This window comes from Oncorhynchus mykiss, chromosome 22 (assembly GCF_057628025.1).
Source record: "Oncorhynchus mykiss isolate SJ-2025 chromosome 22, ASM5762802v1, whole genome shotgun sequence".
NCBI lineage: Eukaryota > Metazoa > Chordata > Actinopteri > Salmoniformes > Salmonidae > Oncorhynchus > Oncorhynchus mykiss.
The window spans coordinates 43,162,674-43,188,402 of record NC_143043.1 but is presented as its reverse complement, the minus strand read 5'-3'; the positions used below and the strand labels follow the sequence as shown (position 1 = coordinate 43,188,402).

At 48.7% G+C, this 25,729-nt stretch overlaps 1 protein-coding gene across 4 annotated transcripts in view; it reads left to right on the top strand.

Moving 5' to 3' along the window:
- Nucleotides 1-25,729, top strand: part of LOC110502141 (serine/threonine-protein phosphatase 6 regulatory ankyrin repeat subunit C) — an 83,032-nt gene that overhangs the window by 30,515 nt on the left and 26,788 nt on the right. For 2 of the 4 annotated variants that reach the window (XM_090216147.1, XM_036959259.2), the window contains exons 8-13: nt 89-301; nt 446-524; nt 868-982; nt 1,216-1,298; nt 3,333-3,396; nt 4,098-4,166. In XM_090216147.1, coding sequence (XP_090072273.1) covers nt 89-301; nt 446-524; nt 868-982; nt 1,216-1,298; nt 3,333-3,396; nt 4,098-4,166 — 623 coding nt within the window. Of the gene's footprint in view, nt 1-88; nt 302-445; nt 525-867; nt 983-1,215; nt 1,299-3,269; nt 3,397-4,097; nt 4,167-25,729 lie in introns of all 4 variants that reach the window. The other 2 variants (XM_036959261.2, XM_036959258.2) reach the window with 1 other exon arrangement.

The window sequence follows — 25,729 nt, the reverse complement described above, 5'->3', positions numbered from 1 at the left end:
CACAGAGAGAGACACACACACGGAGAGGGACACACACATTTAAGTAGTGTGTAGTGTGATGATGACTCGTTCTCCTCTGTGACTGCAGATAGATGAGACCAATGTGTTTGGTAACACAGCTCTGCACTTGGCCTGTTTCAACGGTCAGGATGCTGTGGTCAGTGAGCTGATAGACTACGGAGCTAACGTCAGCCAGCCCAACAACAAGGGTTTCACCCCCCTGCACTTCGCTGCAGCCTCCACCCACGGAGCCCTCTGTCTGGAGTTCCTGGTCAACAACGGGGCTGACGTCAACGTCCAGGTGAGGGTAGGGCCTAAGAGTGGTGAGAGAATGAATGGTCTCACTGAGTTTCTCTGGATCAGTGTTTCTGTATCAGACTGTTCATTCTAGAATTCAGCCCCCTGGTCTATGATGTCACTCCCAACTTTGTTCTGTCTCTCTCAGAGTCGGGATGGGAAGAGCCCCCTCCACATGACAGCGGTCCACGGCCGCTTCACTCGCTCCCAGACACTCATCCAGAATGGTAATACCTGTGTGTCTGTATGTGTGTGTGTGTGTGTGTGTGTGTGTGTGTGTGTGTGTGTGTGTGTGTGTGTGTGTGTGTGTGTGTGTGTGTGTGTGTGTGTGTGTGTGTGTGTGTGTGTGTGTGTGTGTGTGTGTGTGTGTCTGCATGTGTGTGTGTATGTGTGTGTGTGTGTGTGTGTGTGTCTGTATGTGTGTGTGTGTGTGTGTGTGTGTGTGTGTGTGTGTGTGTGTGTCTGTATGTGTGTGTGTGTGTGTGTGTGTATATGTATGTGTGTGTGTGTGTGTGTGTGTGTGTACAGTATATGTGTGAGTCTGAGTTCACTAGTCTTACTGTACTGTAGGTGGGGAGATTGACAGTGTGGACAAGGAAGGGAACACTCCTCTCCACATTGCTGCTCGCTATGGTCACGAGCTCCTCATTAACACACTCATCACTAGCGGAGCTGACTGCACAAGGTATCTGTGTGTGTGTATGTGTGGGGGGGGGGGGATGTTTGGATCCCGTTCCTTTCACTTGTTTTATTGTAGTATAGAGGTACAGTATGACTTTATAGTAAAGACCTCTGTCTGTCTGTCTGTCTGTCTGTCTGTCTGTCTGTCTGTCTGTCTGTCTCTCTCTCTCTCTCTCTCTCTCTCTCTCTCTCTCTCTCTCTCTCTCTCTCTCTCACTCTCTCTCTCTCTCTCTCTAGACGAGGGGTCCATGGTATGTTTCCTCTGCACCTGGCTGCTATGAATGCCCACTCAGACTGCTGCCAGAAGCTGCTCTCCTCAGGTAACCTACCAGCACTGAGCCATTGGCTGCTCTCCTCAGGTAACCTACCAGCACTAAGCCATTGGCTGCTCTCCTGGTAACCTACCAGCACTAAGCCATTGGCTGCTCTCCTGGTAACCTACCAGCACTAAGCCATTGGCTGCTCTCCTGGTAACCTACCAGCACTAAGCCATTGGCTGCTCTCCTCAGGTAACATACCAGCACTAAGCCATTGGCTGTTCTCCTCAGGTAACCTACCAGCACTAAGCCATTGGCTGCTCTCCTGGTAACCTACCAGCACTAAGCCATTGGCTGCTCTCCTCAGGTAACCTACCAGCACTAAGCCATTGGCTGCTCTCCTCAGGTAACCTACCAGCACCAAGCCATTGGCTGCTCTCCTCAGGTAACCTACCAGCACTAAGCCATTGGCTGCTCTCCTGGTAACCTACCAGCACTAAGCCATTGGCTGCTCTCCTCAGGTAACCTACCAGCACTAAGCCATTGGCTGCTCTCCTCAGGTAACCTACCAGCACCAAGCCATTGGCTGCTCTCCTCAGGTAACCTACCAGCACCAAGCCATTGGCTGCTCTCCTCAGGCAACCTACCAGCACCAAGCCATTGGCTGCTCTCCTCAGGTAACCTACCAGCACTAAGCCATTGGCTGTGTGTACTCTGTTTAAATAAATGGTACTTTATAAGTCAGAACAGGAACAGGAATGTCTTATTGCTGCTTCCCAATCCTACATTCCTCTACAAGGGGAACTATTCAGCCTTGGTCAGATTGGAGTCACATTGTTCCTCCAACAGCAATACAAGGCAATGGGCCTACATACACAGACAGGCAAGTGGCCTGCAGTGCATACACAGATAAAGCACGAGCCTGGTTACTCATTGCTAGCTGTCTCCCTGCAGACTAGAATATATCTTAGTGACTGCTCCTGTTGAAATCAGAGAGCTGATTGTTCAATACATACTGGCAAACTTCTATGGAGCGACCATTTTGGCTCCAGTCTGGAAGTCTCATGCTCTGTTTGATAGGAGCTGCACAGTTTCACTTGACTGTGTGGTCAGACCCATAGGGCCGGGGGGCACTGAGCTCTGTGAGGGATTTGAGGCCTCTACTGTAGGAAAGCAACAAAGGAAGGTCTTTGATGCTGAGTGATTTATTTGTGCTGAGGAGACAGCCGGCTTGAACCACAGTATTAGAGTGGTGGTTTGAGGGCAATATTCATAGTCTTCAGTATCCATGGTTGTTAACTCCTCCTCATCCTCCCCCTTTAATGACCGGAATGGTTTGACCCAGCGTACTGCGGTTCTAGGCATAGGACCAAAGTGTGACAGCGTGATGGGGATACAAATAGAACACTCTTTAACTCACAGCATGCCCTACAGTGTTTTCCTCTTCCTCTGTCTTGTGTGCTTTCAGAGTATAAATACTTATAGAAGTAGAGTATTCAACTATCTCAGCATGTGTTCTAGCCTGCCTGTCTCTCACCTTACCTCACCTTGTAATCCCTGGACTCATTCTCCACTTCCCCGTCCCCTGTGTCTCTCTCTCCTCCCTGGACTCATTCTCCACTTCCCCGTCCCCTGTGTCTCTCTCTCCTCCATGGACTCATTCTCCACTTCCCCGTCCCCTGTGTCTCTCTCTCCTCCCTGGACTCATTCTCACTTCCCCGTCCCCTGTGTCTCTCTCTCCTCCCTGGACTCATTCTCCACTTCCCCGTCCCCTGTGTCTCTCTCTCCTCCCTGGACTCATTCTCCACTTCCCCGTCCCCTGTGTCTCTCTCTCCTCCCTGGACTCATTCTCCACTTCCCCGTCCCCTGTGTCTCTCTCTCCTCCCTGGACTCATTCTCACTTCCCCGTCCCCTGTGTCTCTCTCTCCTCCCTGGACTCATTCTCCACTTCCCCGTCCCCTGTGTCTCTCTCTCCTCCCTGCTATGTGGCTGTTTGTTGCCTCCCTCCCTTGCTGCGTACATCGGCCCCTGTAGGAAGGATGTACAGCGTAATGTGTTCCCTCAGTAACGTCCCCTCGTCCTCGGCCCTGTCTGCAGGCTTCCAGATCGACACCCCTGATGCACTGGGGAGGACTTGTCTACACGCTGCCGCCGCCGGGGGGTGAGTCTCTCTCTCTCTCTCTCTCTCTCTCTCTCTCTCTCTCTCTCTCTCTCTGTCTCTCTCTCTCTCTCTCAATTCAATTCAATTCAATTCAATTCAAGGGCTTTATTGGCATGGGAAACATGTGTTAACATTGCCAAAGCAAGTGAGGTAGACAACATACAAAGTGAATATATAAAGTGAAAAACAACAAAAATGAACAGTAAACATTACACATACAGAGGTTTCAAAACAGTAAAGACATTACAAATGTCATATTATATATATCTATCTCTCTCTCTCTCTGTCTCTCTCTCTCTCTCTGTCTATGTCTCTGTCTCTGTCTCTCTCTGTCTCTGTCTCTCTCTCTCTCTGTCTCTCTTTCTCTCTCTTTCTCTCTCTTTCTCTCTCTCTATCTCTTTCTCTCTCTCTCTCTCACGCACTCTCACTCTCGCTCTCTCTCTCTCTCTCTCTCTCTCTCTCTCTCTCTCTCTCTCTCTCTCTCTCCCTGTTTGTGTGTGTCTGATGAAATTAAGAGAAATACCCACACACTGTTTTGTATGCTCCTGTGTAGTTTATTTCAACATTTCTGTCAGAAGGGCTTCATCAGGTGTTTGTCGTCTGTTGGTGTCTATGTAGTTCTCTTTCTGGCACTGCACTCTTCAAAACACAATTTGTCATGATTCTACAACTGCTCCCTCTCCCCCTGTCCCGTTCTGCAGTAATGTGGAGTGTGTGAAGTTGCTTCTGAGCAGCGGTGGGGACCACAACCGGAGGGACAAGTGTGGCAGGTGAGTTCTCTTGGAGCACAGGTAGAAGGGTGGGCAGGTCTGAAGTAAGGGAAGATGAACAGGGCCTTAGTGGGACAGTGAATTGATGTGTATAGATGATGTTGAAAGCTGGTTCTAACTGGGAACTAAATGGAGACAAGGACTTCCTCTCTCCAGTTCCTGTGTAGGTGTGTTTGTGTGGCCAGAGTAATTTCCCCTCAACTCTGACTCAACATTTGATCAAATCAAAGTTTATTGGTCGCGTACACAGATGAGCAGGTGCTATGGCAGGTGCAGTGAAATGCTTATGTTACTAGCTCCAACAAAACATTAGAATGTCTCGCAAATACACAAATTATAGAAGAAATCCAAACAATCAAAGTTAGATATATTAGTGAGCATGTGTGAGAATGCAGAATATTAATATGTGCTGTGTATAGACAGTATATCAGTATTTCATCATACTAATATTGAGTTGCAACCCCCCACCCCCCCTTTTTCCCTCAGAACAGCCTCAAGTCGTGGCATCTACATGGTGTCAAAATTGTTCCACAGGGATGCTGGCCCATGTTGACTCCAATGATTCCCACAGTTGTGTCAAGTTGACTGGATGTCCTTTGGGTGGTGGAACATTCTTGATACACACGGGAAACTGTTGAGTGTGAAAAACCCAGCAGCGTTGCAGTTCTTGACACAAACCGGTGTGCCTGGCACCTACTACCATACCCTGTTCAAAGGCACTTAAATATTTTGTCTTGCCCATTCACCCTCTGAATGGCACACATACACAATTCATGTCTCGATTGTCTCAAGGCTTAAAAATCCTTCTTTAACCTGTTTCCTCTCCTTCATCTATACTGATTGAAGTTGATTTCGATAAAGGATCACAGCTTTCACCTGGATTCACCTGGTCAGTCTGTCATGTTAAAGAGCAGGCGTTCTTAAAGCTGCAATATCAAATCACTGTGGATGGAACTTTTTGGACGACCCAACCAAATTCATATAGAAAAGGGCGTAATAGATCGGTCATTCTCATTGAAAGAAGCGGTAGATGAGTTCTATGTGCTCTCTTTGTATGTTTCCCATTTGAGTTTTTTCAGTTTTGTTCACCAGCCTCAAACAGCTGATAATACATTACTGTTGGTGATGGGAAGTAGATTGCACAGCGGTTTAGACGGTACAATGATTCACACAAATACACCTGCTTGTTTTGTCATATAAACTGACATGAGGCGAACTATTAGAATATAGGAACCAGGAAATGGCAGAACCATTTCTGCATAGTGCGTCTTTAATGTTTTGTATACTCAGTGTACATACACAGTGAGAGAACAACAGTATATAAACAGAATATGAGGTGACCAGTGTTCAGTGGCTCTATATTAGGGCTGGGAATTGCCAGGGACCTCACGATAGGATATTGTCACTGTACTTAGGTGCCGATGCGATATGTTTTGCGATTCGATACAATGATTTTATTGTGATTTGATGTTCCAAACATATTGCTCACTGTATGTCTGCTGCAGAGAGACGAGAAAGAGTCATAATAAAACCACATTTTGATCATTCATGGAAATAAAAGTACTGAAAACATTGACTCACTATTTAAAAAGAAGATGGAGAACAAGCTATAGGATGAAAAATAGTGATGGCTGTCAAACAGTCTGATGTTCTGGGGATAGAAGCTGTTTAACAGTCTGATGTTCTGGGGATAGAAGCTGTTTAACAGTCTGATGTTCTGTGGATAGAAGCTGTTTAACAGTCTGATGTTCTGGGGATAGAAGCTGTCAAACAGTCTGATGTTCTGGGGATAGAAGCTGTCAAACAGTCTGATGTTCTGGGGATAGAAGCTGTTTAACAGTCTGATGTTCTGGGGATAGAAGCTGTTCAACAGTCTGATGTTCTGGGGATAGAAGCTGTTTAACAGTCTGATGTTCTGGGGATAGAAGCTGTTTAACAGTCTGATGTTCTGGGGATAGAAGCTGTTTAACAGTCTGATGTTCTGGGGATAGAAGCTGTTTCTCAGTCTGATGGTCTGGGGATAGAAGCTGTTTCTCAGTCTGATGGCCTGGGGATAGAAGCTGTTTAACAGTCTGATGTTCTGTGGATAGAAGCTGTTTAACAGTCTGATGTTCTGGGGATAGAAGCTGTTTCTCAGTCTGATGTTCTGTGGATAGAAGCTGTTTCTCAGTCTGATGTTCTGGGGATAGAAGCTGTTTAACAGTCTGATGTTCTGTGGATAGAAGCTGTTTAACAGTCTGATGTTCTGGGGATAGAAGCTGTTTAACAGTCTGATGTTCTGGGGATAGAAGCTGTTCAACAGTCTGATGTTCTGGGGATAGAAGCTGTTTAACAGTCTGATGTTCTGGGGATAGAAGATGTTTAACAGTCTGATGTTCTGGGGATAGAAGCTGTTTAACAGTCTGATGTTCTGGGGATAGAAGCTGTTTCTCAGTCTGATGGCCTGGGGATAGAAGCTGTTTCTCAGTCTGATGGCCTGGGGATAGAAGCTGTTTAACAGTCTGATGTTCTGGGGATAGAAGCTGTTTCTCAGTCTGATGGTCTGGGGATAGAAGCTGTTTAACAGTCTGATGTTCTGGGGATAGAAGCTGTCAAACAGTCTGATGTTCTGGGGATAGAAGCTGTCAAACAGTCTGATGTTCTGGGGATAGAAGCTGTCAAACAGTCTGATGTTCTGGGGATAGAAGCTGTCAAACAGTCTGATGTTCTGGGGATAGAAGCTGTTTAACAGTCTGATGTTCTGGGGATAGAAGCTGTTTAACAGTCTGATGTTCTGGGGATAGAAGCTGTTTAACAGTCTGATGTTCTGGGGATAGAAGCTGTCAAACAGTCTGATGTTCTGGTAATAGAAGCTGTTTAACAGTCTGATGGCCTGGGGATAGAAGCTGTTTCTCAGTCTGATGGTCTGGGGATAGAAGCTGTTTCTCAGTCTGATGGTCTGGGTATAGAAGCTGTTTCTCAGTCTGATGGTCTGGGTATAGAAGCTGTTTCTCAGTCTGATGGCCTGGGGATAGAAGCTGTTTAACAGTCTGATGTTCTGGGGATAGAAGCTGTTTCTCAGTCTCTCGGTCCCAGCTTTGATGCACCCGTACTTGTCTGTTAGATGGTAGCAGAGGGAACAGACCGTGGCTCAGGTGGCTGAGGTTCTTAATGATCTTCTTGACCTTCCTTTGACACAGTCCTGTAAATGCACTGGAGGGCAGGCAGCGTGGCCCCAGTGATGCGTTGGGCTGACCACGCCTCCCTCTGGAGAGCCATGCGGTTGAGGGCGATGCAGTTGTCGTACCATGCAGTGATACAGCCCGACAGAATGCTCTCAATAGTTCATCTGTAGAAGTTTCTGAGGGTCTTAGGGGAATGCCAAATTTTGGCAGTTGTGCCTTCTTCACCACGGTGTCAGTGTGCCCTCTGTGTTGAGGATCAGCATAGTGGAGGTGTTGTTGTCTACCCTCTGTGTTGAGGATCAGCATAGTGGAGGTGTTGTTGCCTAGCTACCCTCTGTGTTTAGGATTGGCATAGTGGAGGTGTTGTTGTCTACCCTCTGTGTTGAGGATCAGCATAGTGGAGGTGTTGTTGTCTACCCTCTGTGTTGAGGATCAGCATAGTGGAGGTGTTGTTGCCTAGCTACTCTCTGTGTTGAGGATCAGCATAGTGGAGGTGTTGTTGTCTACCCTCTGTGTTGAGGATCAGCATAGTGGAGGTGTTGTTGTCTGCCCTCTGTGTTGAGGATCAGCATAGTGGAGGTGTTGTTGTCTACCCTCTGTGTTGAGGATCAGCATAGTGGAGGTGTTGTTGCCTAGCTACCCTCTGTGTTTAGGATCAACATAGTGTAGGTGTTGTTGTCTGCCCTCTGTGTTGAGGATCAGCATAGTGGAGGTGTTGTTGCCTAGCTACCCTCTGTGTTTAGGATTAGCATAGTGGAGGTGTTGTTGTCTACCCTCTGTGTTGAGGATCAGCATAGTGGAGGTGTGTGTTGTCTACCCTCTGTGTTGAGGATCAGCATAGTGGAGGTGTTGTTGTCTACCCTCTGTGTTGAGGATCAGCATAGTGGAGGTGTTGTTGTCTACCCTCTGTGTTGAGGATCAGCATAGTGGAGGTGTTGTTGCCTAGCTACTCTCTGTGTTTAGGATCAGCATAGTGGAGGTGTTGTTGTCTACCCTCTGTGTTGAGGATCAGCATAGTGGAGGTGTTGTTGCCTAGCTACCCTCTGTGTTTAGGATTAGCATAGTGGAGGTGTTGTTGTCTACCCTCTGTGTTGAGGATCAGCATAGTGGAGGTGTGTGTTGTCTACCCTCTGTGTTGAGGATCAGCATAGTGGAGGTGTTGTTGTCTACCCTCTGTGTTGAGGATCAGCATAGTGGAGGTGTGTGTTGTCTACCCTCTGTGTTGAGGATCAGCATAGTGGAGGTGTTGCTGTGCCTTCACCACGGTGTCGGTGTGGTGGAATGTTTTCAGGTCATCAGTGAATTTTAAGCTTTTGACCCTCTCCACTGTGGCCCTCTCGATGTGGATGGGGCCGTACTCTCTCTGCTGTCTCCTGTAATCCACCATCAGCTCCTCTGTTTGTTTACGTTGAGGGAGAGGTTCTTTTCCTGGCACCACTCCACCAGGGCCCTCACCTCCTCCCTGTATACTGTCTCATCATTGTTGGTAATCAGACCTACCACTGTTGTGTCGGCAGCAAACTTGTTGATTGAGTTAGAGACGTGCATGGCCATGCAGCCGTGGGTGAACAAAGAGTACAGGAGAGGGCTGAGCACACACCCTGTGGGCCTCTGTGTTGAGGATCAGCACAGTGGAGGTGTTGTTGTCTACCCTCTGTGTTGAGGATCAGCACAGTGGAGGTGTTGTTGCCTAGCTACCCTCTGTGTTGAGGATCAGCATGGTGGAGGTGTTGTTGTCTACCCTCTGTGTTGAGGATCAGCGTAGTGGAGGTGTTGTTGCCTAGCTACCCTCTGTGTTTAGGATCAGCACAGTGGAGGTGTTGTTGTCTACCCTCTGTGTTGAGGATCAGCACAGTGGAGGTGTTGTTGCCTAGCTACCCTCTGTGTTGAGGATCAGCATGGTGGAGGTGTTGTTGTCTACCCTCTGTGTTGAGGATCAGCATAGTGGAGGTGTTGTCGCCTAGCAACCCTATGTGTTGAGGATCAGCTTAGTGGTGTTGTTGCCTAGCTACCCTCTGTGTTGAGGATCAGCGTAGTGGAGGTGTTGTTGCCTAGCTACCCTCTGTGTTGTGGATCAGCATAGTGGAGGTGTTGTTGCCTAGCTACCCTCTGTGTTGAGGATCAGCATAGTGGAGGTGTTGTTGCCTAGCTACCCTCTGTGTTGAGGATCAGCATAGTGGAGGTGTTGTTGCCTAGCTACCCTCTGTGTTGAGGATCAGCATAGTGGAGGTGTTGTCGCCTAGCAACCCTATGTGTTGAGGATCAGCTTAGTGGTGTTGTTGCCTAGCTACCCTCTGTGTTGAGGATCAGCGTAGTGGAGGTGTTGTTGCCTAGCTACCCTCTGTGTTGTGGATCAGCATAGTGGAGGTGTTGTTGCCTAGCTACCCTCTGTGTTGAGGATCAGCATAGTGGAGGTGTTGTTGCCTAGCTACCCTCTGTGTTGAGGATCAGCATAGTGGAGGTGTTGTTGCCTAGCTACCCTCTGTGTTGAAGATCAGCATAGTGTAGGTGTTGTTGTCTACCCTCTGTGTTGAGGATCAGCATAGTGGAGGTGTTGTTGTCTACCCTCTGTGTTGAAGATCAGCATAGTGTAGGTGTTGTTGTCTACCCTCTGTGTTGAGGATCAGCATAGTGGAGGTGTTGTTGTCTACCCTCTGTGTTGAGGATCAGCATAGTGTAGGTGTTGTTGTCTACCCTCTGTGTTGAGGATCAGCATAGTGGAGGTGTTGTTGCCTAACCTCTGTGTTGAGAATCAGCGTAGTGGAGGTGTTGTTGCCTAGCTACCCTCTGTGTTGAGAATCAGTGTAGTGGAGGTGTTGTTGCCTAGCTACCCTCTGTGTTGAAGATCAGCATAGTGTAGGTGTTGTTGTCTACCCTCTGTGTTGAGGATCAGCATAGTGGAGGTGTTGTTGTCTACCCTCTGTGTTGAAGATCAGCACAGTGGAGGTGTTGTTGTCTACCCTCTGTGTTGAGGATCAGCACAGTGGAGGTGTTGTTGCCTAGCTACCCTCTGTGTTGAGGATCAGCATGGTGGAGGTGTTGTTGTCTACCCTCTGTTTTGAGGATCAGCGTAGTGGAGGTGTTGTTGCCTAGCTACCCTCTGTGTTTAGGATCAGCACAGTGGAGGTGTTGTTGTCTACCCTCTGTGTTGAGGATCAGCACAGTGGAGGTGTTGTTGCCTAGCTACCCTCTGTGTTGAGGATCAGCATAGTGGAGGTGTTGTTGTCTACCCTCTGTGTTGAGGATCAGCATAGTGGAGGTGTTGTCGCCTAGCAACCCTATGTGTTGAGGATCAGCATAGTGGAGGTGTTGTCGCCTAGCAACCCTATGTGTTGAGGATCAGCTTAGTGGAGGTGTTGTTGCCTAGCTACCCTCTGTGTTGAGGATCAGCATGGTGGAGGTGTTGTTGCCTAGCACTCTGTGTTGAGGATCAGCATAGTGGAGGTGTTGTTATCTACCCTCTGTGTTGAGGATCAGCATAGTGCAGGTGTTGTTGCCTAGCTACCCTCTGTGTTGAGGATCAGCATAGTGGAGGTGTTGTTGTCTGCCCTCTGTGTTGAGGATCAGCATAGTGCAGGAGTTGTTGCCTAGCTACCCTCTGTGTTGAGAATCAGCGTAGTAGAGGTGTTGTTGCCTAGCTACCCTCTGTGTTGAAGATCAGCATAGTGGAGGTGTTGTTATCTACCCTCTGTGTTGAGGATCAGCATAGTGCAGGTGTTGTTGCCTAGCTACCCTCTGTGTTGAGGATCAGCATAGTGGAGGTGTTGTTGTCTGCCCTCTGTGTTGAGGATCAGCATAGTGCAGGAGTTGTTGCCTAGCTACCCTCTGTGTTGAGAATCAGCGTAGTAGAGGTGTTGTTGCCTAGCTACCCTCTGTGTTGACGATCAGCATAGTGGAGGTGTTGTTGTCTGCCCTCTGTGTTGAGGATCAGCATAGTGCAGGTGTTGTTGCCTAGCTACCCTCTGTGTTGAGGATCAGCGTAGTGGAGGTGTTGTTGCCTAGCTACCCTCTGTGTTGTGGATCAGCATAGTGGAGGTGTTGTTGCCTAGCTACCCTCTGTGTTGAGGATCAGCATAGTGGAGGTGTTGTTGCCTAGCTACCCTCTGTGTTGAGGATCAGCATAGTGGAGGTGTTGTTGCCTAGCTACCCTCTGTGTTGAGGATCAGCATAGTGGAGGTGTTGTTGCCTAGCTACCCTCTGTGTTGAAGATCAGCATAGTGTAGGTGTTGTTGTCTACCCTCTGTGTTGAGGATCAGCATAGTGGAGGTGTTGTTGTCTACCCTCTGTGTTGAAGATCAGCATAGTGTAGGTGTTGTTGTCTACCCTCTGTGTTGAGGATCAGCATAGTGGAGGTGTTGTTGTCTACCCTCTGTGTTGAGGATCAGCATAGTGTAGGTGTTGTTCTCTACCCTCTGTGTTGAGGATCAGCATAGTGGAGGTGTTGTTGCCTAACCTCTGTGTTGAGAATCAGCGTAGTGGAGGTGTTGTTGCCTAGCTACCCTCTGTGTTGAGAATCAGCGTAGTAGAGGTGTTGTTGCCTAGCTACCCTCTGTGTTGAAGATCAGCATAGTGTAGGTGTTGTTGTCTACCCTCTGTGTTGAGGATCAGCATAGTGGAGGTGTTGTTGTCTACCCTCTGTGTTGAAGATCAGCACAGTGGAGGTGTTGTTGTCTACCCTCTGTGTTGAAGATCAGCATAGTGTAGGTGTTGTTGTCTACCCTCTGTGTTGAGGATCAGCATAGTGGAGGTGTTGTTGTCTACCCTCTGTGTTGAGGATCAGCATAGTGTAGGTGTTGTTGTCTACCCTCTGTGTTGAGGATCAGCACAGTGGAGGTGTTGTTGTCTACCCTCTGTGTTGAGGATCAGCATAGTGGAGGTGTTGTTGCCTAACCTCTGTGTTGAGAATCAGCGTAGTGGAGGTGTTGTTGCCTAGCTACCCTCTGTGTTGAGAATCAGTGTAGTGGAGGTGTTGTTGCCTAGCTACCCTCTGTGTTGAAGATCAGCATAGTGTAGGTGTTGTTGTCTACCCTCTGTGTTGAGGATCAGCATAGTGGAGGTGTTGTTGTCTACCCTCTGTGTTGAAGATCAGCACAGTGGAGGTGTTGTTGTCTACCCTCTGTGTTGAGGATCAGCACAGTGGAGGTGTTGTTGCCTAGCTACCCTCTGTGTTGAGGATCAGCATGGTGGAGGTGTTGTTGTCTACCCTCTGTGTTGAGGATCAGCGTAGTGGAGGTGTTGTTGCCTAGCTACCCTCTGTGTTTAGGATCAGCACAGTGGAGGTGTTGTTGTCTACCCTCTGTGTTGAGGATCAGCACAGTGGAGGTGTTGTTGCCTAGCTACCCTCTGTGTTGAGGATCAGCATAGTGGAGGTGTTGTTGTCTACCCTCTGTGTTGAGGATCAGCATAGTGGAGGTGTTGTCGCCTAGCAACCCTATGTGTTGAGGATCAGCATAGTGGAGGTGTTGTCGCCTAGCAACCCTATGTGTTGAGGATCAGCTTAGTGGAGGTGTTGTTGCCTAGCTACCCTCTGTGTTGAGGATCAGCATGGTGGAGGTGTTGTTGCCTAGCACTCTGTGTTGAGGATCAGCATAGTGGAGGTGTTGTTATCTACCCTCTGTGTTGAGGATCAGCATAGTGCAGGTGTTGTTGCCTAGCTACCCTCTGTGTTGAGGATCAGCATAGTGGAGGTGTTGTTGTCTGCCCTCTGTGTTGAGGATCAGCATAGTGCAGGAGTTGTTGCCTAGCTACCCTCTGTGTTGAGAATCAGCGTAGTAGAGGTGTTGTTGCCTAGCTACCCTCTGTGTTGAAGATCAGCATAGTGGAGGTGTTGTTATCTACCCTCTGTGTTGAGGATCAGCATAGTGCAGGTGTTGTTGCCTAGCTACCCTCTGTGTTGAGGATCAGCATAGTGGAGGTGTTGTTGTCTGCCCTCTGTGTTGAGGATCAGCATAGTGCAGGAGTTGTTGCCTAGCTACCCTCTGTGTTGAGAATCAGCGTAGTAGAGGTGTTGTTGCCTAGCTACCCTCTGTGTTGAGGATCAGCATAGTGGAGGTGTTGTTGTCTACCCTCTGTGTTGAAGATCAGCACAGTGGAGGTGTTGTTGTCTACCCTCTGTGTTGAGGATCAGCACAGTGGAGGTGTTGTTGCCTAGCTACCCTCTGTGTTGAGGATCAGCATGGTGGAGGTGTTGTTGTCTACCCTCTGTTTTGAGGATCAGCGTAGTGGAGGTGTTGTTGCCTAGCTACCCTCTGTGTTTAGGATCAGCACAGTGGAGGTGTTGTTGTCTACCCTCTGTGTTGAGGATCAGCACAGTGGAGGTGTTGTTGCCTAGCTACCCTCTGTGTTGAGGATCAGCATAGTGGAGGTGTTGTTGTCTACCCTCTGTGTTGAGGATCAGCATAGTGGAGGTGTTGTCGCCTAGCAACCCTATGTGTTGAGGATCAGCATAGTGGAGGTGTTGTCGCCTAGCAACCCTATGTGTTGAGGATCAGCTTAGTGGAGGTGTTGTTGCCTAGCTACCCTCTGTGTTGAGGATCAGCATGGTGGAGGTGTTGTTGCCTAGCACTCTGTGTTGAGGATCAGCATAGTGGAGGTGTTGTTATCTACCCTCTGTGTTGAGGATCAGCATAGTGCAGGTGTTGTTGCCTAGCAACCCTCTGTGTTGAGGATCAGCATAGTGGAGGTGTTGTTGTCTGCCCTCTGTGTTGAGGATCAGCATAGTGCAGGAGTTGTTGCCTAGCTACCCTCTGTGTTGAGAATCAGCGTAGTAGAGGTGTTGTTGCCTAGCTACCCTCTGTGTTGAAGATCAGCATAGTGGAGGTGTTGTTATCTACCCTCTGTGTTGAGGATCAGCATAGTGCAGGTGTTGTTGCCTAGCTACCCTCTGTGTTGAGGATCAGCATAGTGGAGGTGTTGTTGTCTGCCCTCTGTGTTGAGGATCAGCATAGTGCAGCAGTTGTTGCCTAGCTACCCTCTGTGTTGAGAATCAGCGTAGTAGAGGTGTTGTTGCCTAGCTACCCTCTGTGTTGACGATCAGCATAGTGGAGGTGTTGTTGTCTGCCCTCTGTGTTGAGGATCAGCATAGTGCAGGTGTTGTTGCCTAGCTACCCTCTGTGTTGAGGATCAGCGTAGTGGAGGTGTTGTTGCCTAGCTACCCTCTGTGTTGTGGATCAGCATAGTGGAGGTGTTGTTGCCTAGCTACCCTCTGTGTTGAGGATCAGCATAGTGGAGGTGTTGTTGCCTAGCTACCCTCTGTGTTGAGGATCAGCATAGTGGAGGTGTTGTTGCCTAGCTACCCTCTGTGTTGAGGATCAGCATAGTGGAGGTGTTGTTGCCTAGCTACCCTCTGTGTTGAAGATCAGCATAGTGTAGGTGTTGTTGTCTACCCTCTGTGTTGAGGATCAGCATAGTGGAGGTGTTGTTGTCTACCCTCTGTGTTGAAGATCAGCATAGTGTAGGTGTTGTTGTCTACCCTCTGTGTTGAGGATCAGCATAGTGGAGGTGTTGTTGTCTACCCTCTGTGTTGAGGATCAGCATAGTGTAGGTGTTGTTCTCTACCCTCTGTGTTGAGGATCAGCATAGTGGAGGTGTTGTTGCCTAACCTCTGTGTTGAGAATCAGCGTAGTGGAGGTGTTGTTGCCTAGCTACCCTCTGTGTTGAGAATCAGCGTAGTAGAGGTGTTGTTGCCTAGCTACCCTCTGTGTTTAAGATCAGCATAGTGTAGGTGTTGTTGTCTACCCTCTGTGTTGAGGATCAGCATAGTGGAGGTGTTGTTGTCTACCCTCTGTGTTGAAGATCAGCACAGTGGAGGTGTTGTTGTCTACCCTCTGTGTTGAAGATCAGCATAGTGTAGGTGTTGTTGTCTACCCTCTGTGTTGAGGATCAGCATAGTGGAGGTGTTGTTGTCTACCCTCTGTGTTTAGGATCAGCATAGTGTAGGTGTTGTTGTCTACCCTCTGTGTTGAGGATCAGCATAGTGGAGGTGTTGTTGCCTAACTTCTGTGTTGAGAATCAGCGTAGTGGAGGTGTTGTTGCCTAGCTACCCTCTGTGTTGAGAATCAGTGTAGTGGAGGTGTTGTTGCCTAGCTACCCTCTGTGTTGAAGATCAGCATAGTGTAGGTGTTGTTGTCTACCCTCTGTGTTGAGGATCAGCATAGTGGAGGTGTTGTTGTCTACCCTCTGTGTTGAAGATCAGCACAGTGGAGGTGTTGTTGTCTACCCTCTGTGTTGAGGATCAGCACAGTGGAGGTGTTGTTGCCTAGCTACCCTCTGTGTTGAGGATCAGCATGGTGGAGGTGTTGTTGTCTACCCTCTGTGTTGAGGATCAGCGTAGTGGAGGTGTTGTTGCCTAGCTACCCTCTGTGTTTAGGATCAGCACAGTGGAGGTGTTGTTGTCTACCCTCTGTGTTGAGGATCAGCACAGTGGAGGTGTTGTTGCCTAGCTACCCTCTGTGTTGAGGATCAGCATAGTGGAGGTGTTGTTGTCTACCCTCTGTGTTGAGGATCAGCATAGTGGAGGTGTTGTCGCCTAGCAACCCTATGTGTTGAGGATCAGCATACTGGAGGTGTTGTCGCCTAGCAACCCTATGTGTTGAGGATCAGCTTAGTGGAGGTGTTGTTGCCTAGCTACCCTCTGTGTTGAGGATCAGCATGGTGGAGGTGTTGTTGCCTAGCACTCTGTGTTGAGGATCAGCATAGTGGAGGTGTTGTTATCTACCCTCTGTGTTGAGGATCAGCATAGTGCAGGTGTTGTTGCCTAGCTACCCTCTGTGTTGAGGATCAGCATAGTGGAGGTGTTGTTGTCTGCCCTCTGTGTTGAGGATCAGCATAGTGCAGGAGTTGTTGCCTAGCTACCCTCTGTGTTGAGAATCAGCGTAGTAGAGGTGTTGTTGCCTAGCTACCCTCTGTGTTGAAGATCAGCATAGTGGAGGTGTTGTTATCTACCCTCTGTGTTGAGGATCAGCATAGTGCAGGTGTTGTTGCCTAGCTACCCTCTGTGTTGAGGATCAGCGTAGTGGAGGTGTTGTTGCCTAGCTACCCTCTGTGTTGTGGATCAGCATAGTGGAGGTGTTGTTGCCTAGCTACCCTCTGTGTTGAGGATCAGCATAGTGGAGGTGTTGTTGCCTAGCTACCCTCTGTGTTGAGGATCAGCATAGTGGAGGTGTTGTTGCCTAGCTACCCTCTGTGTTGAGGATCAGCATAGTGGAGGTGTTGTTGCCTAGCTACCCTCTGTGTTGAAGATCAGCATAGTGTAGGTGTTGTTGTCTACCCTCTGTGTTGAGGATCAGCATAGTGGAGGTGTTGTTGTCTACCCTCTGTGTTGAAGATCAGCATAGTGTAGGTGTTGTTGTCTACCCTCTGTGTTGAGGATCAGCATAGTGGAGGTGTTGTTGTCTACCCTCTGTGTTGAGGATCAGCATAGTGTAGGTGTTGTTCTCTACCCTCTGTGTTGAGGATCAGCATAGTGGAGGTGTTGTTGCCTAACCTCTGTGTTGAGAATCAGCGTAGTGGAGGTGTTGTTGCCTAGCTACCCTCTGTGTTGAGAATCAGCGTAGTAGAGGTGTTGTTGCCTAGCTACCCTCTGTGTTTAAGATCAGCATAGTGTAGGTGTTGTTGTCTACCCTCTGTGTTGAGGATCAGCATAGTGGAGGTGTTGTTGTCTACCCTCTGTGTTGAAGATCAGCACAGTGGAGGTGTTGTTGTCTACCCTCTGTGTTGAAGATCAGCATAGTGTAGGTGTTGTTGTCTACCCTCTGTGTTGAGGATCAGCATAGTGGAGGTGTTGTTGTCTACCCTCTGTGTTTAGGATCAGCATAGTGTAGGTGTTGTTGTCTACCCTCTGTGTTGAGGATCAGCATAGTGGAGGTGTTGTTGCCTAACTTCTGTGTTGAGAATCAGCGTAGTGGAGGTGTTGTTGCCTAGCTACCCTCTGTGTTGAGAATCAGTGTAGTGGAGGTGTTGTTGCCTAGCTACCCTCTGTGTTGAAGATCAGCATAGTGTAGGTGTTGTTGTCTACCCTCTGTGTTGAGGATCAGCATAGTGGAGGTGTTGTTGTCTACCCTCTGTGTTGAAGATCAGCACAGTGGAGGTGTTGTTGTCTACCCTCTGTGTTGAGGATCAGCACAGTGGAGGTGTTGTTGCCTAGCTACCCTCTGTGTTGAGGATCAGCATGGTGGAGGTGTTGTTGTCTACCCTCTGTGTTGAGGATCAGCGTAGTGGAGGTGTTGTTGCCTAGCTACCCTCTGTGTTGAGGATCAGCATAGTGTAGGTGTTGTTCTCTACCCTCTGTGTTGAGGATCAGCATAGTGGAGGTGTTGTTGCCTAACCTCTGTGTTGAGAATCAGCGTAGTGGAGGTGTTGTTGCCTAGCTACCCTCTGTGTTGAGAATCAGCGTAGTAGAGGTGTTGTTGCCTAGCTACCCTCTGTGTTTAAGATCAGCATAGTGTAGGTGTTGTTGTCTACCCTCTGTGTTGAGGATCAGCATAGTGGAGGTGTTGTTGTCTACCCTCTGTGTTGAAGATCAGCACAGTGGAGGTGTTGTTGTCTACCCTCTGTGTTGAGGATCAGCACAGTGGAGGTGTTGTTGCCTAGCTACCCTCTGTGTTGAGGATCAGCATGGTGGAGGTGTTGTTGTCTACCCTCTGTGTTGAGGATCAGCGTAGTGGAGGTGTTGTTGCCTAGCTACCCTCTGTGTTGAGGATCAGCATAGTGTAGGTGTTGTTCTCTACCCTCTGTGTTGAGGATCAGCATAGTGGAGGTGTTGTTGCCTAACCTCTGTGTTGAGAATCAGCGTAGTGGAGGTGTTGTTGCCTAGCTACCCTCTGTGTTGAGAATCAGCGTAGTAGAGGTGTTGTTGCCTAGCTACCCTCTGTGTTTAAGATCAGCATAGTGTAGGTGTTGTTGTCTACCCTCTGTGTTGAGGATCAGCATAGTGGAGGTGTTGTTGTCTACCCTCTGTGTTGAAGATCAGCACAGTGGAGGTGTTGTTGTCTACCCTCTGTGTTGAAGATCAGCATAGTGTAGGTGTTGTTGTCTACCCTCTGTGTTGAGGATCAGCATAGTGGAGGTGTTGTTGTCTACCCTCTGTGTTTAGGATCAGCATAGTGTAGGTGTTGTTGTCTACCCTCTGTGTTGAGGATCAGCATAGTGGAGGTGTTGTTGCCTAACTTCTGTGTTGAGAATCAGCGTAGTGGAGGTGTTGTTGCCTAGCTACCCTCTGTGTTGAGAATCAGTGTAGTGGAGGTGTTGTTGCCTAGCTACCCTCTGTGTTGAAGATCAGCATAGTGTAGGTGTTGTTGTCTACCCTCTGTGTTGAGGATCAGCATAGTGGAGGTGTTGTTGTCTACCCTCTGTGTTGAAGATCAGCACAGTGGAGGTGTTGTTGTCTACCCTCTGTGTTGAGGATCAGCACAGTGGAGGTGTTGTTGCCTAGCTACCCTCTGTGTTGAGGATCAGCATGGTGGAGGTGTTGTTGTCTACCCTCTGTGTTGAGGATCAGCGTAGTGGAGGTGTTGTTGCCTAGCTACCCTCTGTGTTTAGGATCAGCACAGTGGAGGTGTTGTTGTCTACCCTCTGTGTTGAGGATCAGCACAGTGGAGGTGTTGTTGCCTAGCTACCCTCTGTGTTGAGGATCAGCATAGTGGAGGTGTTGTTGTCTACCCTCTGTGTTGAGGATCAGCATAGTGGAGGTGTTGTCGCCTAGCAACCCTATGTGTTGAGGATCAGCATACTGGAGGTGTTGTCGCCTAGCAACCCTATGTGTTGAGGATCAGCTTAGTGGAGGTGTTGTTGCCTAGCTACCCTCTGTGTTGAGGATCAGCATGGTGGAGGTGTTGTTGCCTAGCACTCTGTGTTGAGGATCAGCATAGTGGAGGTGTTGTTATCTACCCTCTGTGTTGAGGATCAGCATAGTGCAGGTGTTGTTGCCTAGCTACCCTCTGTGTTGAGGATCAGCATAGTGGAGGTGTTGTTGTCTGCCCTCTGTGTTGAGGATCAGCATAGTGCAGGAGTTGTTGCCTAGCTACCCTCTGTGTTGAGAATCAGCGTAGTAGAGGTGTTGTTGCCTAGCTACCCTCTGTGTTGAAGATCAGCATAGTGGAGGTGTTGTTATCTACCCTCTGTGTTGAGGATCAGCATAGTGCAGGTGTTGTTGCCTAGCTACCCTCTGTGTTGAGGATCAGCGTAGTGGAGGTGTTGTTGCCTAGCTACCCTCTGTGTTGTGGATCAGCATAGTGGAGGTGTTGTTGCCTAGCTACCCTCTGTGTTGAGGATCAGCATAGTGGAGGTGTTGTTGCCTAGCTACCCTCTGTGTTGAGGATCAGCATAGTGGAGGTGTTGTTGCCTAGCTACCCTCTGTGTTGAGGATCAGCATAGTGGAGGTGTTGTTGCCTAGCTACCCTCTGTGTTGAAGATCAGCATAGTGTAGGTGTTGTTGTCTACCCTCTGTGTTGAGGATCAGCATAGTGGAGGTGTTGTTGTCTACCCTCTGTGTTGAAGATCAGCATAGTGTAGGTGTTGTTGTCTACCCTCTGTGTTGAGGATCAGCATAGTGGAGGTGTTGTTGTCTACCCTCTGTGTTGAGGATCAGCATAGTGTAGGTGTTGTTCTCTACCCTCTGTGTTGAGGATCAGCATAGTGGAGGTGTTGTTGCCTAACCTCTGTGTTGAGAATCAGCGTAGTGGAGGTGTTGTTGCCTAGCTACCCTCTGTGTTGAGAATCAGCGTAGTAGAGGTGTTGTTGCCTAGCTACCCTCTGTGTTTAAGATCAGCATAGTGTAGGTGTTGTTGTCTACCCTCTGTGTTGAGGATCAGCATAGTGGAGGTGTTGTTGTCTACCCTCTGTGTTGAAGATCAGCACAGTGGAGGTGTTGTTGTCTACCCTCTGTGTTGAAGATCAGCATAGTGTAGGTGTTGTTGTCTACCCTCTGTGTTGAGGATCAGCATAGTGGAGGTGTTGTTGTCTACCCTCTGTGTTTAGGATCAGCATAGTGTAGGTGTTGTTGTCTACCCTCTGTGTTGAGGATCAGCATAGTGGAGGTGTTGTTGCCTAACTTCTGTGTTGAGAATCAGCGTAGTGGAGGTGTTGTTGCCTAGCTACCCTCTGTGTTGAGAATCAGTGTAGTGGAGGTGTTGTTGCCTAGCTACCCTCTGTGTTGAAGATCAGCATAGTGTAGGTGTTGTTGTCTACCCTCTGTGTTGAGGATCAGCATAGTGGAGGTGTTGTTGTCTACCCTCTGTGTTGAAGATCAGCACAGTGGAGGTGTTGTTGTCTACCCTCTGTGTTGAGGATCAGCACAGTGGAGGTGTTGTTGCCTAGCTACCCTCTGTGTTGAGGATCAGCATGGTGGAGGTGTTGTTGTCTACCCTCTGTGTTGAGGATCAGCGTAGTGGAGGTGTTGTTGCCTAGCTACCCTCTGTGTTTAGGATCAGCACAGTGGAGGTGTTGTTGTCTACCCTCTGTGTTGAGGATCAGCACAGTGGAGGTGTTGTTGCCTAGCTACCCTCTGTGTTGAGGATCAGCATAGTGGAGGTGTTGTTGTCTACCCTCTGTGTTGAGGATCAGCATAGTGGAGGTGTTGTCGCCTAGCAACCCTATGTGTTGAGGATCAGCATACTGGAGGTGTTGTCGCCTAGCAACCCTATGTGTTGAGGATCAGCTTAGTGGAGGTGTTGTTGCCTAGCTACCCTCTGTGTTGAGGATCAGCATGGTGGAGGTGTTGTTGCCTAGCACTCTGTGTTGAGGATCAGCATAGTGGAGGTGTTGTTATCTACCCTCTGTGTTGAGGATCAGCATAGTGCAGGTGTTGTTGCCTAGCTACCCTCTGTGTTGAGGATCAGCATAGTGGAGGTGTTGTTGTCTGCCCTCTGTGTTGAGGATCAGCATAGTGCAGGAGTTGTTGCCTAGCTACCCTCTGTGTTGAGAATCAGCGTAGTAGAGGTGTTGTTGCCTAGCTACCCTCTGTGTTGAAGATCAGCATAGTGGAGGTGTTGTTATCTACCCTCTGTGTTGAGGATCAGCATAGTGCAGGTGTTGTTGCCTAGCTACCCTCTGTGTTGAGGATCAGCGTAGTGGAGGTGTTGTTGCCTAGCTACCCTCTGTGTTGTGGATCAGCATAGTGGAGGTGTTGTTGCCTAGCTACCCTCTGTGTTGAGGATCAGCATAGTGGAGGTGTTGTTGCCTAGCTACCCTCTGTGTTGAGGATCAGCATAGTGGAGGTGTTGTTGCCTAGCTACCCTCTGTGTTGAGGATCAGCATAGTGGAGGTGTTGTTGCCTAGCTACCCTCTGTGTTGAAGATCAGCATAGTGTAGGTGTTGTTGTCTACCCTCTGTGTTGAGGATCAGCATAGTGGAGGTGTTGTTGTCTACCCTCTGTGTTGAAGATCAGCATAGTGTAGGTGTTGTTGTCTACCCTCTGTGTTGAGGATCAGCATAGTGGAGGTGTTGTTGTCTACCCTCTGTGTTGAGGATCAGCATAGTGTAGGTGTTGTTCTCTACCCTCTGTGTTGAGGATCAGCATAGTGGAGGTGTTGTTGCCTAACCTCTGTGTTGAGAATCAGCGTAGTGGAGGTGTTGTTGCCTAGCTACCCTCTGTGTTGAGAATCAGCGTAGTAGAGGTGTTGTTGCCTAGCTACCCTCTGTGTTTAAGATCAGCATAGTGTAGGTGTTGTTGTCTACCCTCTGTGTTGAGGATCAGCATAGTGGAGGTGTTGTTGTCTACCCTCTGTGTTGAAGATCAGCACAGTGGAGGTGTTGTTGTCTACCCTCTGTGTTGAAGATCAGCATAGTGTAGGTGTTGTTGTCTACCCTCTGTGTTGAGGATCAGCATAGTGGAGGTGTTGTTGTCTACCCTCTGTGTTTAGGATCAGCATAGTGTAGGTGTTGTTGTCTACCCTCTGTGTTGAGGATCAGCATAGTGGAGGTGTTGTTGCCTAACTTCTGTGTTGAGAATCAGCGTAGTGGAGGTGTTGTTGCCTAGCTACCCTCTGTGTTGAGAATCAGTGTAGTGGAGGTGTTGTTGCCTAGCTACCCTCTGTGTTGAAGATCAGCATAGTGTAGGTGTTGTTGTCTACCCTCTGTGTTGAGGATCAGCATAGTGGAGGTGTTGTTGTCTACCCTCTGTGTTGAAGATCAGCACAGTGGAGGTGTTGTTGTCTACCCTCTGTGTTGAGGATCAGCACAGTGGAGGTGTTGTTGCCTAGCTACCCTCTGTGTTGAGGATCAGCATGGTGGAGGTGTTGTTGTCTACCCTCTGTGTTGAGGATCAGCGTAGTGGAGGTGTTGTTGCCTAGCTACCCTCTGTGTTGAGGATCAGCATAGTGTAGGTGTTGTTCTCTACCCTCTGTGTTGAGGATCAGCATAGTGGAGGTGTTGTTGCCTAACCTCTGTGTTGAGAATCAGCGTAGTGGAGGTGTTGTTGCCTAGCTACCCTCTGTGTTGAGAATCAGCGTAGTAGAGGTGTTGTTGCCTAGCTACCCTCTGTGTTTAAGATCAGCATAGTGTAGGTGTTGTTGTCTACCCTCTGTGTTGAGGATCAGCATAGTGGAGGTGTTGTTGTCTACCCTCTGTGTTGAAGATCAGCACAGTGGAGGTGTTGTTGTCTACCCTCTGTGTTGAGGATCAGCACAGTGGAGGTGTTGTTGCCTAGCTACCCTCTGTGTTGAGGATCAGCATGGTGGAGGTGTTGTTGTCTACCCTCTGTGTTGAGGATCAGCGTAGTGGAGGTGTTGTTGCCTAGCTACCCTCTGTGTTGAGGATCAGCATAGTGTAGGTGTTGTTCTCTACCCTCTGTGTTGAGGATCAGCATAGTGGAGGTGTTGTTGCCTAACCTCTGTGTTGAGAATCAGCGTAGTGGAGGTGTTGTTGCCTAGCTACCCTCTGTGTTGAGAATCAGCGTAGTAGAGGTGTTGTTGCCTAGCTACCCTCTGTGTTTAAGATCAGCATAGTGTAGGTGTTGTTGTCTACCCTCTGTGTTGAGGATCAGCATAGTGGAGGTGTTGTTGTCTACCCTCTGTGTTGAAGATCAGCACAGTGGAGGTGTTGTTGTCTACCCTCTGTGTTGAAGATCAGCATAGTGTAGGTGTTGTTGTCTACCCTCTGTGTTGAGGATCAGCATAGTGGAGGTGTTGTTGTCTACCCTCTGTGTTTAGGATCAGCATAGTGTAGGTGTTGTTGTCTACCCTCTGTGTTGAGGATCAGCATAGTGGAGGTGTTGTTGCCTAACTTCTGTGTTGAGAATCAGCGTAGTGGAGGTGTTGTTGCCTAGCTACCCTCTGTGTTGAGAATCAGTGTAGTGGAGGTGTTGTTGCCTAGCTACCCTCTGTGTTGAAGATCAGCATAGTGTAGGTGTTGTTGTCTACCCTCTGTGTTGAGGATCAGCATAGTGGAGGTGTTGTTGTCTACCCTCTGTGTTGAAGATCAGCACAGTGGAGGTGTTGTTGTCTACCCTCTGTGTTGAGGATCAGCACAGTGGAGGTGTTGTTGCCTAGCTACCCTCTGTGTTGAGGATCAGCATGGTGGAGGTGTTGTTGTCTACCCTCTGTGTTGAGGATCAGCGTAGTGGAGGTGTTGTTGCCTAGCTACCCTCTGTGTTTAGGATCAGCACAGTGGAGGTGTTGTTGTCTACCCTCTGTGTTGAGGATCAGCACAGTGGAGGTGTTGTTGCCTAGCTACCCTCTGTGTTGAGGATCAGCATAGTGGAGGTGTTGTTGTCTACCCTCTGTGTTGAGGATCAGCATAGTGGAGGTGTTGTCGCCTAGCAACCCTATGTGTTGAGGATCAGCATACTGGAGGTGTTGTCGCCTAGCAACCCTATGTGTTGAGGATCAGCTTAGTGGAGGTGTTGTTGCCTAGCTACCCTCTGTGTTGAGGATCAGCATGGTGGAGGTGTTGTTGCCTAGCACTCTGTGTTGAGGATCAGCATAGTGGAGGTGTTGTTATCTACCCTCTGTGTTGAGGATCAGCATAGTGCAGGTGTTGTTGCCTAGCTACCCTCTGTGTTGAGGATCAGCATAGTGGAGGTGTTGTTGTCTGCCCTCTGTGTTGAGGATCAGCATAGTGCAGGAGTTGTTGCCTAGCTACCCTCTGTGTTGAGAATCAGCGTAGTAGAGGTGTTGTTGCCTAGCTACCCTCTGTGTTGAAGATCAGCATAGTGGAGGTGTTGTTATCTACCCTCTGTGTTGAGGATCAGCATAGTGCAGGTGTTGTTGCCTAGCTACCCTCTGTGTTGAGGATCAGCGTAGTGGAGGTGTTGTTGCCTAGCTACCCTCTGTGTTGTGGATCAGCATAGTGGAGGTGTTGTTGCCTAGCTACCCTCTGTGTTGAGGATCAGCATAGTGGAGGTGTTGTTGCCTAGCTACCCTCTGTGTTGAGGATCAGCATAGTGGAGGTGTTGTTGCCTAGCTACCCTCTGTGTTGAGGATCAGCATAGTGGAGGTGTTGTTGCCTAGCTACCCTCTGTGTTGAAGATCAGCATAGTGTAGGTGTTGTTGTCTACCCTCTGTGTTGAGGATCAGCATAGTGGAGGTGTTGTTGTCTACCCTCTGTGTTGAAGATCAGCATAGTGTAGGTGTTGTTGTCTACCCTCTGTGTTGAGGATCAGCATAGTGGAGGTGTTGTTGTCTACCCTCTGTGTTGAGGATCAGCATAGTGTAGGTGTTGTTCTCTACCCTCTGTGTTGAGGATCAGCATAGTGGAGGTGTTGTTGCCTAACCTCTGTGTTGAGAATCAGCGTAGTGGAGGTGTTGTTGCCTAGCTACCCTCTGTGTTGAGAATCAGCGTAGTAGAGGTGTTGTTGCCTAGCTACCCTCTGTGTTTAAGATCAGCATAGTGTAGGTGTTGTTGTCTACCCTCTGTGTTGAGGATCAGCATAGTGGAGGTGTTGTTGTCTACCCTCTGTGTTGAAGATCAGCACAGTGGAGGTGTTGTTGTCTACCCTCTGTGTTGAAGATCAGCATAGTGTAGGTGTTGTTGTCTACCCTCTGTGTTGAGGATCAGCATAGTGGAGGTGTTGTTGTCTACCCTCTGTGTTTAGGATCAGCATAGTGTAGGTGTTGTTGTCTACCCTCTGTGTTGAGGATCAGCATAGTGGAGGTGTTGTTGCCTAACTTCTGTGTTGAGAATCAGCGTAGTGGAGGTGTTGTTGCCTAGCTACCCTCTGTGTTGAGAATCAGTGTAGTGGAGGTGTTGTTGCCTAGCTACCCTCTGTGTTGAAGATCAGCATAGTGTAGGTGTTGTTGTCTACCCTCTGTGTTGAGGATCAGCATAGTGGAGGTGTTGTTGTCTACCCTCTGTGTTGAAGATCAGCACAGTGGAGGTGTTGTTGTCTACCCTCTGTGTTGAGGATCAGCACAGTGGAGGTGTTGTTGCCTAGCTACCCTCTGTGTTGAGGATCAGCATGGTGGA